Here is a 13,344-nt window from a genome sequence, read left to right as displayed (position 1 = left end):
TCAAATGAATAGTTGCTTGGGTGATTTGGTGACTGGAATATAAATCGGAGAGGCCCTGAACAGAAATTGTAATAAAAAGTAGCAGTAACTATAAATGTGTACCCTTACAGGGCATTTGCTTTAAGACAAGGTCAGTGACCCCCCATTTCAAAACTGGAAAGGTTAGAACAAGAAGGCAAATAATATAAAAAATATAAAATATAAATAATGAAGACTAATTGAAAAGTTTCTTAGAATTTACCATTCTATAAAATACTAAAAACGTTAACTTAATGGTGAATCGCCCCTTTAATGTTTAAATGAGTTTTAGAAAGATCCAAATTACTAGATCTTGGAAACTGCAGATAACAGGTCCTATACCCGTAACCAGTAATTTATGCTGGTGCAAATCAAGTATTTTTGCTACTATAAATTGGTTTCTAACAGCGGTTTTCAGTAGTTCAAAAACACGGTTAGGCTAATTTTACACTTTTGGGGAATGTAATATGTTTCACATTTTACATTACGAGCAACACTAAACTTTCGCAAAAACTCAATTTTAAATAACACTCGCGATTTTTAATTACATTCTCCCCTTAGTGTTTCTGCTAGTGAAGAAAATGGTAATATTACCCTACACCAACCCGTGTTTGTAGGCAATGAGAACAATGGCATCTTCCTGTAACTGTGCACACAGTGAAGATTGCAACCCCAAAACAGAAAACAAACATTTTCAGGCTGAGATCTAAAGACATGGAGTGGTACTGATGTTTTCTACAGCAGCAGAAAAAAACAAAGTGTGACATTAGTCTTAGACTTTTGCATTTGCAGATAATTATTACAAAGACTAAATAGCACTTTACGGTGTTAAAGAAAAAAAAAATAACCTGGAAGAGGAGGTGTTTGTTTATCCACTTTTTCTAAAAAAGATTCTTCTGCGGTTCTGGAAACAGGTACACTATTTACATTCTTAACAGGCGTAGATATTGCACCAGACTTTGAAACTCTCTCATCCTCTCGACTTCGACTACTGTGGATAAGATTAAAAAAAAGTGGTTTGCATTACTGCAATTCAGTACAGTTTTTATTTGTTTAAAGCTATAATAAAGATATTAAAGGAACATCCATCTCTCTAACCAAAGGCTATCTTTATAGATCTATCCAACTACCAAACAGCAACTTACATACATATACTCAAATATCATTACATAAATAAGTATTCAATGATGCTTGGTAAGAAGCCTATTTTAACACTCGGCCTTCCAGTCCAAAAGCTTCTATTTATAAAGTTGGTTGTGTTTCTGAAGTAAACACACGAGTTTTACAAGTGCAACACAACATTACATTACAAAACTAACTAAATAGACAGGCTGTGCAAAATAAAAAAAATTTCAATTTAGTCATTTATCCAAAAATGCAATCTATAAAGACGGGAGTGACTGGATGTCTAACATAACAGACCAGAATACAACTGCTTTGCAGCTCTCTTGTTTTCCACTGATTGGTTCCCAGGCAGTGACAATCAGTGACTTTGAGGCACATGGATCATGATTGTGGTTTCTGAATCGGAGCTGCATACTAAGGATCAATTGCAAACGTACTGAACAGTTATGTCCCATGGGGCGCCCCCTTAAAGTCGCTGAGTAACTCAGAGTTAGAGCGCTGCAAAGCAGGAATTTGTGTTCAGGCTATAATGTTAGGCACCCACTCACTCCTTTATAGATTACATTTTTGGCTAACTATATTAGAAACAGCCTATCTGTGCACAGCCTATCTGAAGCAAATATACAAGTGCAGCACAACAAGACATTGTAGTATTATATTATTGTATTTTGTGGTGTTACTGTTCCTTTTGGCAAAGATGTGTTGTATGCTCACATCGATTGACGAGAAATTCCTGTGATCATTGTTAAAAATGGATAACAAGGTTACATGTTGTCCTTTCAGGATCACAACAGTACAAACATGCAGAGACATCTGTAACCACAACAACTGTAGGCAGGTGATTGGCAGATGTCCCCATCCTATTATTGCTGTATTACACTTAGGCTAAGGCCACACTAGGCGATAGCGCCGCGATTTGACTCGCGGCGACTTTTCGCCGCGACTTTTAAGCCGCAATCGCTGGGGAAACTTTTGCGCTGGCGTCTATGGGGAATCGCGAAAAATCGCCAGCGTAAAAACACACGCGGCGATCTTTTCTCTACTGTCGCTCGAAATTGCCTCGCTAGGCGATTTCGAGCGACAATAGAAAAAAGATCGGCGCGTGTGTTTTTACGCTTTTCGCCGCGAGTCAAATCGCGGCGCTATCGCCTAGTGTGGCCTTAGCCTAAGTGTAATACAGCAATAATAGGATGGGGACATCTGCCAATCACCTGCCTACAGTTGTTGTGGTTACAGATGTCTCTGCATGTTTGTACTGTTGTGATCCTGAAAGGACAACATGTAACCTTGTTATCCATTTTTAACAATGATCACAGGAATTTCTCGTCAATCGATGTGAGCATACAACACGTCTTTGCCAAAAGATAAAATTGGCAAGTTTTTAAACATGGGTGAACAGCTTTGTTTTGTCCTTTTGCAGTGGTAGATATATATTGTATGAAATATAAAGACTATTATTGGATCAATGGAGTTAAAAGAGAACCCATTTTAGAGTAGAATCTTTACTGGTAGGTTGCTCTATGACCAGTTATACACACACAACCACATGCAAAAATACCCTGACTAACCTCAGTGCTTTACTTTGAAAAAACAAACTTAGTTTTCAGCATCCATTTTTTTACATAGACATCCCCGATACCACAGATTGGAAGGAAACCATTCTACTTGTAAAAAAGAATTTCTATCAACCATTCCCTCCTTAGGAGCACAGTGTAAATACAGGTAATATTTCTAACAAATGTTTGACCCATCTAGACTAGCCTTCTACTTGACTACCCTCTGTAAAAATAATCCTCGCCGGTAAGATTATATTCACAAATGAACTAGAAGGCCAAAATACAGGGTTACAGCAGGGTAAATACAAGAATTATAGAGATACTGTTTTCAATAGCAATCATATTCACAAAAAAAACTTTCAACAAAAAAGATAACAGTGGTATGTCTCATTTCCCAGGAACATCGGAGTACTGGGGTGTTTTCTGAACAGAGATTTTTAGTGAAGCAGTATTCAGTTGTATGAAATGAAATCAAATGTGAAAAACTGCCTGTGCAAAAATTTGGGTAATTTTGCACATTTGAATGCATGTAGCTGCTCAATACGGATTACTGCCAACACCAAATTGGTTGGATTAGCTTGTTGAGCCTTGAACTTCATAGGCAGGTGTGTCCAATCATGAGAAAAGGTATTTAAGGTGGCCAATTGCAAGTTGTGCTTCTGTTTGACTCTCCTCTGAAGAGTGACAGCATGGGATCCTCAAAGCAACTGAAAACAAAGATTTTTAGTATCATGGTTTAGGGGAAGGCTACAAAAAGTTATCTCAGAGGTTTAAAATGTCAGTTTCAACTGTAAGGAATGTAATCAGGAAATGGAAGGCCACATGCACAGTTGCTGTAAAACCCAGGTCTGGCAGGCCAAAAAAAGAGGCATATGAGGAAGATTGTGAGAATGGTTACAGACAACCCAAAGATCACCTGTTAAGACCTGCAAGAACATCTTGCTGCAGATGGTGTATCTACACAATATCAACAAATTCTTCAGGATAATGTTCAAGCATCAGTCACAAATTTGAAGTTACGCAGGGGTTGGATATTCCAACAAGACAATGACCCTAAACACACTTCGAAATCTACAAAGGCATTTATGAAGAGGGAGAAGTACAATATTCTGGAATGGTCATCACAGTCCCCCGACTTGAATATCATCGAAAAGCTATGGGATAATTTGAAGCAGGCTGTCCATGCTCGGCAGCCATCAAATTTAACTGAACTGGAGAGATTTTGTATGGACGAATGGTCAAAAATACCAACATCCAGAATCCAGACACTCATCAAAGGCTATAGGAGGCGTCTAGAGGCTGTTACATTTGCAAAAGGAGGCTCAACTAAGTATTGATGTAATATCTCTGTTGGGGTGCCCAAATTTATGCACCTGTCTAATTTTGTTATGATGCATATTGCATATCTTCTGTTAATCTAATAAACTTTGTCACTGCTGAAATACTACTGTTTCCATAAGGCTTGTTATATATTAAAAAGGAAGTTGCTACTTTGAAAGCTCAGCCAATGATAAACAAAACTCCAAAGAATAACAGGGGTTCCCAAACGTTTCCATATGACTGTATATAACATGATATAAATATACAGTTAGGCCCATAAACCTTTGGACAGAGACAACTTTTTTTTCTAATTTTGGTTCAGTACATTACCACAATGAAGTTTAAATGAAAAAACTCAGATGCAGTTGAACTGCAGACTTTCAGCTTTAATTCAGTGGGTTGAACAAAAAGATTGCATAAAAATATGAGGAACTAAAGCCTTTATTTCAAGTCAGGCTCAAAAGTAATCGGACAAACTATAAAACTGAAAATAAAATGTTCATTTCTAATACTCGGTTGAATACCTTTTGCTGCCAATGACAGCCTGAAGTCTTGAACTCATGGACATCACCAGATTCTGGGTTTCCTCAGGACCAGTAACATCAAAAAATTAGAGATTGTTTTAAAGTAATAAAAATATTATGCTGTGTAAAACTGCTGTGTTTGCATCAGAAACTATACTATTGTTTATATAAATAAGCTGCTGTGTAGCCATAGGGGCAGCTATTCAAAGGAGAAAAGACTCAGGTTACACAGCAGATAGCAGATAAGCTCTGTAGAACATGTTATCCACTATTTATCCTGTGCCATATAGCCTTTTTTCAATTTCCGCCATTTCTACTCAGCAGCTATAAACTATAGTAGTGTTTCTGAAGCAAACTTATCACTGTGACCAGTGCAGGGCAACACTACATGATATTGTCATTACTTTAAAACACTTTAATGTTTTGGTGTTACTGTTCTTTTAATGCTCTGCCAGGCCTTTTCTTGTTTTGGGTCATTATGAAACACCTCACAATCAATTTGACTGCATTTTGCTGGATCTGAGCAGACAGTATGTCTCTGAACACCTCAGAATTCATTTGGCTGTGAGCCATGAGATGTATATATGTGTGTATATATATATCTCATGGCTTACTTTAACCCTACTCATACACAACCAGTTAGATTCTGTATCCAATTTTCAAAGAACAAACAATGAGAATGGCGTTGTCCATACTCCTTACAACTAAAAACACAGATTAATCACCTGTGTCAGACTGACTTCAATATGTTTTCTGCCTCTGTTACATTATCTGTGACTGGGCTTGGGAGTGGGCCAGAGTTCTTCGCCAGAAAAGACAGAGGTCAAGACGGAGAAGGAAAAGGTTTGTAATAGGTAGTGGGTTATACTTTAGAAGGTAGGAATAATTCTAGAGCGGGTTTGAAGTGTTAATTACACATTCTTGCTAAAACCTTCCTGCAATCGGAGCACTTTAACTTTGCTCTCATTTTGACTACTCCTGTACTGATACAAGACAAAGAAAATTAATTGCTTATATCCAAAGAAAAGCTTAATTCTGTTGGTATTTATTGTGAATCCAAAATCATTATCATTATCACCTGCTGTTGCTGTGCTGTTGTGGAGAATTTCTGGAATGGTCTGAAGGCTCTGATCTCTGGTCCGGTGACCGTGAGCGGCTGGGGCGAGGTTTATCATTTGAAGGGTTGGAATGATCTGATGTTAGCGACTGAATTTCTGAAATGTCTTAAATAAATGATACAGTTAATGAACCAAGGATAGTTAAGCAGATTAACAAATATGCGGTTTCTGATGAATTATGTATACAGATACTTTCAAAGAATATATAAAATGGAATAAAGATTTGAAGAAGTCTTTTTTTGTATGTGGCGGGATTTAAAAGCTAATTCAAGGTTAAATTTTAAATCACCACACCCCCGGTCTAGTGGACTTAATAATGGCTTAAAGGAAATCTGTCATGATTTTCATGATGTAGTTTTTATTTCAAAATTACACTGTTAAAACTGCAAATAATCCATTCTACATTATAAAATGTCATTCCTGAACAAGCAAGTGTATTTTTTAGTTGTAATATTGGTGTGTATGCAGCCATCTAAGGTCATTTTTCCTGGTCATGTGCTTTCAGAAAGAGCCAGCACTTTAGGATGGAACTGCTTTCTGGCAGGCTGTTGTTTCTCCTACTCAATGTAACTGAATGTGTTGCAGTGGGACCTGGATTTTACTATTGAGTGCTGTTCTTAGATCTACCAGGCAGCTGTTATATCACTCCAACTTGCAGTACAACAGTATAGAGTGACTGAAGTTTATCAGAGCACAAGTCACATGACTGATGGCAGCTGGGAAACGGACAATATGACTAGACCCATGTCAGATTTCAAAATTAAATATAAAAAAAATCTGCTTGCTCTTTTGAGAAACGGATTTCAGTGCAGAAGTCTGCTGGAGTAGCATGATTAACTGATGCATTTTGAAAAATCCAGTCGAGTGCTATATTTTGAAAGCTGCTGAAGACCACGGACTAGGACAAGGTACCGATGTGGAGGGTTCCCACAGCTGTCTTTAAAACAAAGCAATGGGAGGGAGGGCTACTGAAGGGAGATGCCTCCTACACAGGGAATTAAACACTGGGCCATCGCTGCAGGAGCTGCCAGAGAAACGTGTGCTTTTAAGGCCACATTTTGCCAAGGATCATTTTAAAAATTTTAGTACATTGCAGATGTGTTTTATATATATATATATATATATATATATATATATATATATATATATATATATATATATATATATATATATATATTTTAATGCATATAAAGTTCATGAAAATAAGCCAATTACACATTATTAATAGTTTACGGACGTAGCTATGTAACATTACAGCACTTTTCACCTTTATGTTCATGGTTTTGTTTTTGGACTTACCATCTCTCTCTGAGGCGTTTGCAGAATGTAGACTGTCATCCAGATCTGGGACATTAAGTAGAGTTCCTCGTTCATCTCTTTGAACTACCATTTTTAATTTGCCCTTTGACCTTTCTATTAATGTTTTTGCATCAGTCAAAGACATGTTTTCTGTGACTGTGCCATTAATCTGAAAGAGAACAACCAGAGGATAATAGGATATTAATTTAGACTTTAATTCTTCAACTACATTGTTTCTAAAAGACTAAGGGGGTTATATAATAAAAGGCACGAAGTTTGCCCAGGAGCAGTAACCCATAGCAGGTAGCATTTACCAGTCACCTGTTTAAAAGCAAACATCTTATTGTTGCTTCTGCTCCTCAGCAAACTTTGTGTTTTTATTACATATCTGGGCAAGTATTCAAAGGGAAGTAAACATAGCATGTATAGGATGTACCCGTCACAAGCCCTGCAAGCTATTACTTTGTCCCTGCTGTAAGAGACAAATATGCAGCGGTTTACTTGTAGGGCAACTGCATTTTATGCATTTAAAGATCATATAATGTTACCCTGCATTGGTAAAAACTTTGCTTTATAAACATTTAAACAGTTTATATAAATAAGCAGAAGTGAAGCTAAGGAAGCAGGTAAGCTCTGTAAAATACAATAGTTTTAGTTCTTACACAGGAAGATAAACAGGGGTCAAATTCCCTACATGCCTCTCTATTGGACTATAGCATGAATACTTTCCCCAAATAAAACAGGATATTCGTTACCAAGAACTGCATTTGTAGGTGTTTCATTAACAAAAACATATTTTAAAGGTGGTGTTCACCTTCCAAACATTTATTTTCAGTTCAGTTGTTTTCAGGATTGTTCTCCATAAATGACTTTTTTCAATTGCCTTCCATCTTTTATTTTTTACTCCAAAATTTAAATTTAAAGTTCCTGACTCAATCTAGCAGCTCAGTAATCCAGGAGCATTCTGAACTGTTACAATTTGCTACATTCAGTCAATACAATTAGTCGATACATTTCTCAGCAGCATCTGTGGAATATTAGCAACTATTGCATCAATTATAACAGCTACCTTTAATGAAACTCAGGGATTCTGCTCAACAGGGCTTAAAAAAACATGTAAAAAAATTAAAGTTAAAGGAAAACTATACCCCCCAAACAATGTAGGTCTCTATTAAAAGATACTGAGTAAAACAGCTCATGTGTTAAACCCTGCTTCAAGTAAATGAACCATTATCATAATAATATACTTTTTTAGTAGTATGTGCCATTGGGTAATCATAAATAGAAAATTGCCATTTTAAAAAATAAGGGCCGCCCCCTGAGATCGTAAGATTCACTGTGTACACATACAAACCACATGTAAGGTCACATGAGCCAATTAACAGACAGAGTTCTGCCTTTTGCTTCAACACTTCTTCCTGTTACAGTTAGTGTTGTAGTATTTCTGGTCAGGTGATCTCTGAGGCAGCACAGATAGAGTCACGAAATGGTGGTTCAAGGCAAGAGATGTAAAAGGGCAATATTTATGTAAATATATATACCAGTTTGGAAAGATTCTTTAATATGTCATTCAATTTGATATAAACTATCTGTTGCTTAAGTATTCATTCTGGGTGCAGTTTTCCTTTAAAGGAGTATTAAACCCGCAACAAAAGTCCCCTAAACTGTCTGGCATTGTTCTCCTTTAACAAGAGTTGGGACCAACTGAACTGAAAAAAACCAACTGAACTGAAAAAAAGTGTTTGAAGGTGAACAACCACTTTAAATGTAAAATGTATTATTTCCACTTTTTGATGTTATTGCTCCTTTCAATTGTGTTTGTTTTCCGACAGAGACAGCAAGTATTTAGGCTTATCTGCTCTTCAGGCTGCCCCAGCCTTCTATGGTTCAGAATGTACCAGCAGATGCCATTTTGCTTAATCAAGTCCTAAAGACTGAGTTGTGCCAATGACAGTTATGGGGTGCAATTTTATATTCAATCGCTTACATCTTCAGTATAAAATGCATCTCATACTATTAATGATAATTCCTGTAAGTTGACATCCACAAGTCTGGTGTTTAGAGCCGTTATCTTTTCTTGTAAGCCACAGAAATCGTAAACTGCATACTGGTTATATACATCTATCTCCCTACCATTTCCACACAATGCCTCAGTGTCTGCGGGTAGATTTTGCTATTATGAATTATGCAATCATCCTACCTTAAGCACAACGTCCCCTTCTTGAATATTCCCATCTCTTGCAGCAAGACTGTCTTGGGAAATCTCTTTTACAAATATGTGGCTAGCCAACCTTAAACCATATTCTGTAGAAATAAATACATAAATAAATGAAAGCATACATTCACACTAATATTATACTACTACATATTCTTCAGAAGATTTGCTGCCAATACTGGTATACAATACCAATGGAATCAAATTTTGCACTTTTTTACCAGTTAATTGAGAGCTTAAATTAGTCAAATGTATGGTGTACCTTTTTAGGGGCATACTTTGCAAATTCCAGAGGTAATGCAGACCATTGAAATCATCAAATATGTGGGTCATGTTGTCATCTGATCAACAAACGGGAAATCTTAGCATGGTAGATTCCCTTTTATTTAGAGGCAATAACTTATTAAAAAAAGCTGTGTCAGGGCTGCTCACTTAGCTCTGATGCATACTACAAACCATATTGGTTTCTGTGCAGCCATGCATTGCACAGTGGAGCATATTCTTAATTAACCCTGGAACATTTTAATTCTACAGATATGCAGCATCAAAAGTTATCGCACTGATGCATAAAAACAAATTTAGCCCAGATTACTAAGTAATCTTTCAAGATTTGGAATTAAACTAGCAGGCAAAGTTTTCTCCTGTTTGATTCAACAAAATAGTATAGGCTCAACCACTGAACAGCAGTTTGTATGTAAATGTACTTGTCTTCACTAAGTAATTTAACATTAAATATGTAACGTCCATATTTGGGTAAATAGATGTTCTATCTACCTGGTAAGTAAGCAACCTAGAGCCACTGAGCATGTGCAAGGTGAGTGGGGGCATAGATGAAGATCTGGGGAAATCAATTTTTAACGGAACTAAGCTCCTGCAGCTTTAACATATATAAGAAACCTCTATATATTAGGCATGTTCGCTTAATCCTTCCGATTAGAGCTTCTTTATAAGGGTTCAAGAAAATCACTACTAAAAGAGTGTCTTTGCTGGAGAACAATATAAAGCTTATGAACAAGTTCCCTGAAGAGGCTGTGATTTTAAAGGAGTAAAAAAAAAAAAAAAGCTAGTAAGAAGAGTATAAAAAGCTATGGTAAAACAAATTAACCAATTACCCTATTAAATGAAACTTGCATGAAAACATTATAAGAATAAATTAAAAAGCTTAATTATGTTAATACCCTTTTTAAACTGCAAGCAAACAAATAGATTTTCTATAGATATTTTTTCTTTTATCTCAAATCAATGTGAGCAACAGGTAAGATGGATCCAATTATGATCTATGTGCACAAACTTTCTTGCATGTTCAACAATTTGAATGTACTAAAGTTATAACTTATGTGCACATGGGTGGAAAGGACTCTGCTGCTGGACCAAAGGCACAACAGTTTGTTTACCTATAAAAAGAAAAAGCAAAATTTTTTCTTTAAGTAAGGATGCCCATTTAAATAAGATGTTCCCAAACTGGCCATCCCTAATTGTCATTTACACATGTGTAAAGACCCCCCAAAAAATGAGAATTTGTTATATTTGGGACTTTTTGGGAATTGGTAAAATCTTTAAACAAAATAAAGATGTTAATGAAAAATAAGCCTTTTTAAACCATCAAGTTGCTTATGAATACTGATGTAATCATTTGCATAAGACTGTCAATCCTTAGTATTTATAATATTTATTAGGGAACAAAATACTGGGAGAAAAACTACCTTCATTTTTTCTAGATTTCACCAAGGTCACTTTGGAAGGTTTAGGAGGTTGACTGGAAGAAACAGATCTTCTGTCTGATCTTGGTGATAAACTTCTGTCTCTGCTTGCACTTCTGTCCCTCACCCAGCTTTTCTCACTTTTCCTGCTGGCTCCATGACCACTGTGGGCACTTCTCTGATCAGGCACATCCTCCTCATAACTGTCCTCTTCATTTTCAGATACCGGGTCTGGGTCAGAACGAACTACTGGAAGTTGCACTTTTTTCTTCCGCCGGATTGTCTATAAAGAGCATTTTACAGAACTTTCTTAAACATAAATGGTAAATTCTGGCCAAACTGAAAACATGCAAAAGAAAGTAATAGAGCAAAACAATATTTCGGAACTTACCCCAAGCCAACCATAATTCTTTTTTGTTGCAATACTCAAATAATATCCAAAAAGTGGTGCAATACAAAAAAATCTTAACTTGGAGGTTCATTTGAATAACTTTCACCAAAAAGTATTTGAAACCCCTGAATGCATTTTGGCTCAATGATCTGTATAAAAAACACTTTTTCGTCTTTGGCCTGTGCCTTTCTATGGTCATGGAACTATTTAAATTTTTTTATTCGAACAGCATATTACATAAAATTCAGTTGTTTGTCACAGATGTGCTTTATTGTGAGTAAATGCATGTGTATGTTCAAGAATGGCATCTTTTATCTTGAATTCTTGGGACCTGTGGTTTTCTGAACAAGAGTCTGTTCATAATATGAACAATTCCTTAAAGGACAAGGAAACCATAAACAAGACAATTGCTTATGCTTTAGGACCCATTTGCACTTACCAAACACTCCAAAAATAGTCCATTCTTGCAGTAGCACTGCGGCAGGTACATTTCCCCAAGACTTGGCTGACATCACACTTGCCCACTGAGTGCTTCTGGAGCAAGACCAGGACTGTATCGCATGCGCAGATCGGCTGTCCGAAAACCTGCGCAAGCCCACAAAACACGCAGAGCTTCGGAATGTCCTGCTTGCTCCTGCACACATGTGCAGACAGAACGAGTTGACGCATGGATGATGTCAGCTGTAGCGACTCAGGAGAGCAAGTGTTGAAGATAGAGTGAACTTTGGAGGATTGCTGCAGGTAAAGTAAGGGGTTTAGGACAAAATCAATATAGCTTTTGGGGAGGGGCTTTAGGTGGCTATTGTTTGCCCACGTTTTTTACTTAGGGGTTTCCTTGTCCTTTAAGGGCAATGACAGACATGGTGACTGTCTCTCACGGCGACAACAGATTGATTGTTTTATTTATTTATTTTATGCTATATATTAATGTATGGACATACACCACTAGTGTAACACTAACATATGACCCAGCCCATTTGTAATTATTAGTTTTATTGCACAAATATGACATTTAGACTTTACAACTTACAATTTTGGCAGTTTTTCCACTTTTCCTCAACTGCTGAACAGCAAAGGCATGCTCGACATTATCCATAGAAACCCCATTGACCATTGCAACACGGTCATTTTCCCTAAAAAAAATCAAGAACTTGATAAATTATTGGCAACCAGGCCGATAGAACTTAATAAATCTGTATACAACACAGGTGAAATTGCCTTGTACAGGAGCAAAATTTGGCTGACAAAATGACTTACCATCCTGGATAGCAGTAATTCAAAGCAAAATATTTATTGAACACAGAAAAATACAGATAAACTGAATTGTAATGATGGCAAGTTAAATGAATTGTTGTGTGTGTTATATAATACTCATTATAAAGGATAGATGTTTCAAAACTATTTTGCAATATTTCTAATGACAAGACAAAAAGTCTCTTTTAGCTCCATCAAAAGTGTTTATGTTACATTCATTCATTTGCACTGGCAGTGCTAATGTATTTAAAAAAGTATAAATTGGAAATGTATACATCACAGTAACACCTATTTTTTATTATTTCTCTTTGTTTCAGTCCTTCAAACCAAAGGAAACCCTGGTTTACAGTTATTGGATGAGAAAATACTTTCTGCTCAGAACATCGTAGTTATAATTAATATTGTAAAGATATAGATTTAATATCTTGCCAAAAACTTTAGCCTTCCTTCCAGTAATATCATTATACTACGATCTTAATGCAAAGAACTGGCTAGCCAAGCTAACAACAATAACGTTATGCTAATGGAATAGCACCAGAGCACATTAGTGATAGCAAAGCACAAAGTCACAAAGACACCCTGGGGTGCAGGTATTGGTGTGCATTGGCATTGTACCCAGCCATAAATATAAGGGATTCTGGCCCACAATGGAGAAACCTAGAGGGCATGTGGGTCGAAGAATCGAAGAAGTGGTATGGGGGGCTGGAACTGAAGATATATATATCTCTATCTCTATCTCTATATCTCTATATCTATCTCTATATCTCTATATCTATATCTATATCTATATATATATATATATATATATATACACACATATACAG

The 13,344-nt window shown here is 36.4% G+C and overlaps 1 protein-coding gene across 6 annotated transcripts in view; it reads right to left on the bottom strand.

Annotated features, from left to right (window-relative positions):
* The window catches only part of LOC108712948 (tight junction protein ZO-1), a 182,083-nt gene that overhangs the window by 30,932 nt on the left and 137,807 nt on the right, over positions 1-13,344 (bottom strand). For all 6 annotated transcript variants that reach the window (XM_041588323.1, XM_041588324.1, XM_041588325.1 and 3 more), the window contains 6 exons: positions 12,297-12,399; positions 10,879-11,158; positions 9,161-9,264; positions 6,961-7,129; positions 5,622-5,766; positions 867-1,009 (listed from right to left, as the gene is read on the bottom strand). In XM_041588323.1, the coding sequence (XP_041444257.1) occupies positions 867-1,009; positions 5,622-5,766; positions 6,961-7,129; positions 9,161-9,264; positions 10,879-11,158; positions 12,297-12,399 (944 nt within the window). The remainder of the gene's footprint in view (positions 1-866; positions 1,010-5,621; positions 5,767-6,960; positions 7,130-9,160; positions 9,265-10,878; positions 11,159-12,296; positions 12,400-13,344) is intronic.

This window comes from Xenopus laevis, chromosome 3S (genome assembly GCF_017654675.1).
Source record: "Xenopus laevis strain J_2021 chromosome 3S, Xenopus_laevis_v10.1, whole genome shotgun sequence".
Taxonomy (NCBI): Eukaryota; Metazoa; Chordata; class Amphibia; order Anura; family Pipidae; genus Xenopus; species Xenopus laevis.
Note: the sequence above shows the minus strand (reverse complement) of the source record. Positions and strands in the feature narration are given on the sequence as shown.